The following is a 6310-nucleotide window of genomic DNA, read 5'->3' as shown; positions in this document are numbered from 1 at the left end:
TCTTAAAGTTGCTAATAAACAATCACTTTTGATGGCCAAGCATAAGGAACAGCCAAGCATATGAAAATTTATTATCTTGTTTTAGATGCAAAATTACTACTAATTGACATGAACTACGTAAACAAATTTTTTTATAGAAATTTTATTAACAGAAAAAATTTGACAAAATTTTTCGTACTTGTTAATATGGTAGATTGATAATAGTAAGTAAAAGAGTGGTGTTAGTGGTAGACTTAGATGAGAACTAGTAAAAGTTTGCTAACTAAACTCTTATATTATTCTTATTTTTTTTAGAAGTGCAATATTCACAATATTTTTTTTACACCAAATCTTAGGTTTTAAGTTTTTTTTTTTTTTTTTCTATTTGTAAACACTAGAATTATTTTTTTGCCGTCAATAACAGGTTGTAACAACCTGCTACTTAGCATAATTATAAATTAAAGTGTTGTGAAAAATATTATGAACGTTGCATTTTTCTTTATTTTTTATTTGTTTTTCATCTGGTAAAAAAATATTATTTTATTTATTGATTATAAATAACCCTATTGGTTAAAATTTGAAGACTTTTTTTCCTTGGGGCCTTAGGCGACCACATCTCTTGCTCCACTATACAGCCGGCACTGCCTTTTTCAAATCAAATTGTCCACCGCCACCATCATGTGCATTACTGACTAATAAAGATATCTTGAGTGGAAGAAATCATATATAGCTGAAACCAATCTCCTTGGTCAACACTCTCCCACAACTGATGGTTATTAGCAAATCCATTTGCTACCTCTCAAAAAGTGACCATTTTCAAAGTTGAATCTTTAAGACTGCTTATGGTGCTAAAATAGTTAACTTCAGGTTCCTTTTTAACACATATATAAATGCTAGCAGGAGCTTCCCTCTTCTTCCCAGTGTACTTGGCTCTTAGGTCTGGTTAAGTTCTCCTGCTAAGTAAGTAGCTTTATCTGCTTAATAAGTATATACTTTGTAAGCATTTGACTACCAGTGCAATATGCAATAATTTTTACAGGACTAATTTGTTTAGTTTTTTTCTGTTTTTTTAATTTTTATTAGAATATATCTTCTGGTTGCAATGAACCGTGATGTTACTGACGAGGCGGGATCGAAGGAGATGGACACAAGTACGTGTATGTCTCCTTCACATGATCACAATCCAGAAAATTTGCCATATGTTCACAAAGTGGGGGTGCCTCGGAGGCAAAACCTTTTGAAGCAGTTTACAGCTTCTGTAAAGGAAACTTTCTTCCCAGGTAACCCCTTCAGGCCCTTCAAGGGCCAATCCAGATTAGGAAAGGTTGTCCTTGCTCTCCAAGTTGTTTTCCCTATTGTTAGTTGGGGGAAGGACTATAATCTTGCTAGATTCAAAGGGGACCTAATAGCTGGACTTACCATTGCAAGCCTGTGTATTCCTCAGGTGATAGAATTTGGATGAAATTCTTTATCATTTGGTTTCCATATATGCATACATTTCTAGTCATACTCAAATATGTCTGTCACTCTATCAGGATATTGGATATGCAAAGCTTGCAAATCTGCCACCCCAAAATGGATTATGTAAGTTCTCTTTTTTCCTTGTTACCAGAGCTGCTTGGTTATGTTAACCATCACTAATTCAATTTTATATGGTCTCTATTTCCCTCGAAATACAGACACCAGTTTTGTTCCCCCTCTTGTTTACGCCTTCATGGGAAGCTCGAGAGACATTGCTATAGGACCAGTGGCTGTTGTGTCTCTCTTGCTTGGAAGTCTTCTACAGAATGAGATTGATCCAGTGAAAGATGCACTTGAGTATCGACGTCTTGCATTCACAGCTACCTTCTTTGCTGGCATCACTCAATTCACGCTAGGGTTTTTCAGGTATTTATGTATATGTTCGTCTCTACTAGTCATTGATTCTATCACACTGGTTAGTTTACATGTGTCCACACACATAATCCATTTCATATATTACACGTGGACATTAATAAATATATATATATATATATTTTTTTTTTTTTTTTTGAGAAGCAAATATATATATATATATATATGTACATGCATGGAGTGTACAGTAATAAGTGTAAAACGATATGTGCAGTACTATATTGTATTAAGGAATATTTACTGAACCTTTTCATAGAATTCATAGAAAATGACTTTTTCTAGCATATTAACTATTAATGCCTTCAAGGAGAATTTATATCAACTCTCCTTTCAGATTGGGTTTCTTGATTGACTTTCTTTCGCACGCTGCAATTGTTGGGTTCATGGGTGGAGCTGCTATTACCATTGCCCTTCAACAGCTCAAAGGTCTGCTTGGCATATCTAACTTCACTAGGAAGACTGATATTGTCTCTGTTATGCGCTCAGTATGGGGTACAATACATCATGGGGTAATCAATTTCACATTTTAATTATAATTCTCCATTACTTTATTGACATCAAGCTAAGTTACTATATATATATATATATATATATATACACACACACACTCTCCTACGCTGCTTTACAGTGGAACTGGCAAACTATGGCAATAGGCATCTCATTCTTGGCTTTCCTTCTACTTGCCAAGTACATTGTGAGAAATCTTTCCTTCCTTTTCTTACTACATCTTGGAAGGTCTTCCAGTTGATTTCTCTATAATATATATTTGAGCAGGGAAAAAAGAACAAAAAACTTTTCTGGGTTCCTGCAATTGCTCCAATGGTTTGTGTCATCCTGTCCACCTTTCTTGTGTATATAACCCATGCTGATAAGCATGGTGTTCAAATTGTAAGTGCTCTTAATAATTTCATGATTATAATTTCATTCTAGTTTTATGAGTAAGGAAGTAACGCTAAATTCTTAGCAATAATTATATTATTTCAGGTGCGGCATATAAAAAAGGGCATAAATCCACCATCCTTTAAGAAAATTTATTTTACTGGAAAATATTTTGGAAAAGGATTTCGGATTGGTGTTTTATCGGGTATGATAGGACTGACGGTAAGAATATATGAGACCGACCATCTTACTTGAGTTCGCAACATGATTTTTCAGCAGATTTTACCAATTAATGTCGTGAAAGCCTTTTTTTTTTTTTTTTTTTGGTTTCTAGGAAGCTATAGCAATTGGAAGAACATTTGCAGCAGTAAAGGACTATCATCTTGATGGAAACAAAGAAATGGTGGCACTGGGGACAATGAATGTGGTTGGTTCAATGACATCGTGTTATATTGCTACAGGTTTGTGTTCCTTTGCCATCAGTTTTTTCATTTTACTTTTCGCTTATTTTGTTTAGGTAGAACTTTTTAAAACCTCATATTTATTAGCCTACTTTTAGAAAAAAATAATAATAATATCAATAAAAAGGCAAATAAGAATTTGTCTTGGGTTTTTGTACTTATCCAAGGATAATATTGTCATTGAATTAACGTTGTTTGTTTGTGTCTATGATTTTAATGCAGGATCCTTCTCTCGCTCAGCCGTAAACTTCATGGCTGGCTGCAACACAGCCATGTCCAACATTGTGATGTCTTGTGTTGTATTTTTGACTTTGGAATTCATGACATCACTATTTAAGTACACCCCAAATGCCATACTAGCTTCTATCATTATATCTGCTGTGGTAGGCCTAATTGATGTTGAAGCAGTGAGTCTATTGTGGAAGATTGATAAATTCGATTTTGTTGCTTGCATGGGAGCCTTTTTCGGTGTGGTTTTTGTTTCTGTTGAGATTGGACTTTTAATTGCGGTGAGAAATCTAGCATTCATGTTTTTTATTTTATTTTTGGCTTTCCAATCTATCACTACTAAATTACTTTTGCAATAGGTCTCAATATCATTTGCCAAAATACTCTTGCAAGTGACAAGGCCAAGAACTGCATTACTTGGTAACCTTCAAGGGACTGCTGTTTACAGAAACATCCTGCAATATCCAGAAGCACAAAAGGTTCCAGGCATTCTGATTGTTAGAGTGGATTCTGCTATATACTTTTCAAACTCCAACTATATTAAGGAAAGGTATTAGCTTTTTCAATTCATTTGAATCTCCCTTTCTTGCTTCTCCTTCCTTCTCCTTTCTGAAGTACTTGTAATATAGGGATATGCATGAACAAACAGCTTACAAAATTGGGAAATGTGCAGTTTTGGTGCTTCTTATTCAAAGTGAATTATGGTTTTTGTTAAATTTCCGATTGTTCCAAAATAGTGGATTAGTTCATTGTACAATAATTCTAATTCTAACTGTTGCAAGTATCCAACTGGAAATTGTTCTTGGTTGTACCAGTAGACTTGAATATCATTGACTAATTTTATGACTTATAAAGTACATAATTAGATATTAAAAGAGTTTATTAGGGAAATTTAATAACTTTTTACTTATTGTCAGCCAACATTTCTCAGTTGAATCCATAGACCCATTTGTGGTTGTTTCAACATATGCAATCCATTGCAGATTAGTGCTTAAATCCAATTTCTTGCAGGATTTTGAGATGGCTAACCGATGAAGAAGAACAGCTAAAAAAGAAGGCTCTGCCTGCAATCCAGTATTTGGTTGTTGAAATGTCACGTAAGCAGATTGTTATATGTTGTTCTCATTCCTAATTTTTGTAATGAATATCACAAATTAAACCGAATATGTCTCATGAATTTGCATTATTGCAGCTGTTACCGACATTGATACTAGTGGCATTCATGCCTTTGAAGAATTATATAGGAGTCTTCAGAAGAGAAATGTTCAGGTAATTCCACAATTCAAAACTAAAAAAATTATTTTGTGAGTTATCGAGGTTTTTGGTTTGCAGAAATTAAACTCCGTGTTCTCATTGAATTTGCTTTTAGTTCGTGATTCTAATGTATACAAATTGGAAAAAAAAAAAAAAAAAAAGTTATTACAATATTTTGGTCTCTTTTTGCAATAGAAAAGTTTTAGATATTCTTGGAATACAATAAAATTGTGTTCCTCCACCCTTCTTTTCACATTTATGGTAAACCCATTATAAATTTAATGTGGATTATACCATAAATATGAAAGGAATGAGCATTATGCACTTAAGAATTATTCGCTACATTATTTATACATAGGATATGAAGGTTGAAGATGACACCTTGGATTGAAATAAATAAATGTGATTTCATACGGAAAAAGTTATCTTTTTAATCACATTGGTAGATCAAACTCATGCCAAAACTTGTACTTACTTATACTTATTATACTTATTATTGATTTCCTTGAAACCTGTACAGTTGGGAATAGAATAATAATTCAATGACAAAGATATGTTAGCGAATTTTACAAATCAAAACCTTGTTGAACCAAAAATGATGGGGTTTACTCATATGTGAGAACGTGGTTATATATGCTGAATACACTAATTACTTATTCCTATTGATTTAGTCTAATTAACTTTTTATAAATTTTTTAAGGTACATGTACATTTTTATATAATAAATTGATAAAAATAAGCTAATTTAAATGCACACTAAACATTTCTATATAATAACATCTTGGAGCATTCATATTGGCATAGACAATTTTTTTTTAGCCAAATCTTAGCTGGCAAATCAAGCCCACAGTATTGGGTGTTCATGACATGCGCAATTTGTTTGGCCAATATAAAAGCAGAAATACTAATGGGAAGGGTTTTTTTTTTAATTGTTATTTCAAGTTACTTCTAGCAAACCCAGGGCCTGTTGTGGTTAACAAGTTGCATGCATCAAAGATTGCAACCTTGATTGGGGAGAGCAAGATTTTTCTGTCCGTTGCCGACGCAGTTCGATATGTTCCGAAGACAGAAGAACCTTGAATGAGAGGGGATCAATTAACGGTGCCATACTGCCAATATTGAAGGAGCTCTAGAAAATTAATATGATTTTTCGTTACTTCAGTTTTTCATTTTCTTTGTTTTTACTTAGGAAACACAGGCACTATTTGAGGTATCGTACTCTTATTATATCGGTGTCGTACCTTCTTTGTTATGTTAAAAATTTTCAGAAATCGCTCATGTCCCCGTGTCGTACCCATACCTGTACTCATGTCCTTACTTCCAAGGTATAATATCAATTTGATTATGGGTGATGAACACTAAATTTTTTTATTTTTTTGCTTCCCAACCTCCCCCCCCCCCCCTCCCTACCACTTCTAACAATGATAGCTGGGTATTAAATCATATATACATATATATATATATATAGAACCAATTTTATGTGTGAATGATTTCATTATTTATGATTATTTTCAAATTAATTAGTAATTTTTGAATAATCAACTTATTAATGTGAATGTTCTTCTAAAAATAAAAAATAAAACTTAATGTGAATGTATTGGTAACGATTGTGTTTA

At 33.1% G+C, this 6310-nt stretch overlaps 1 protein-coding gene across 1 annotated transcript; it reads left to right on the top strand.

Annotated features, from left to right (window-relative positions):
- The first annotated feature begins 787 nt into the window (after positions 1–787).
- Positions 788–6057, top strand: LOC142643546 (sulfate transporter 1.3-like). The gene is made up of 14 exons (XM_075818214.1): positions 788–939; positions 1063–1423; positions 1515–1563; positions 1659–1866; positions 2207–2381; positions 2501–2566; positions 2647–2760; positions 2857–2973; positions 3086–3212; positions 3435–3721; positions 3800–3990; positions 4452–4537; positions 4633–4709; positions 5637–6057. Exons 2-14 carry the CDS (start codon positions 1082–1084, stop codon positions 5772–5774), a joined length of 1977 nt encoding a protein of 658 aa, XP_075674329.1. The 5' UTR covers positions 788–939; positions 1063–1081; the 3' UTR covers positions 5775–6057.
- The last annotated feature ends 253 nt before the right edge of the window (positions 6058–6310 follow it).

This window comes from Castanea sativa, chromosome 7, assembly GCF_040712315.1.
Source record: "Castanea sativa cultivar Marrone di Chiusa Pesio chromosome 7, ASM4071231v1".
Classification (NCBI taxonomy): Eukaryota; Viridiplantae; Streptophyta; class Magnoliopsida; order Fagales; family Fagaceae; genus Castanea; species Castanea sativa.
The sequence above is the reverse complement of the archived record's forward strand: the minus strand, read 5'-3'. Positions and strand labels throughout refer to the sequence as shown.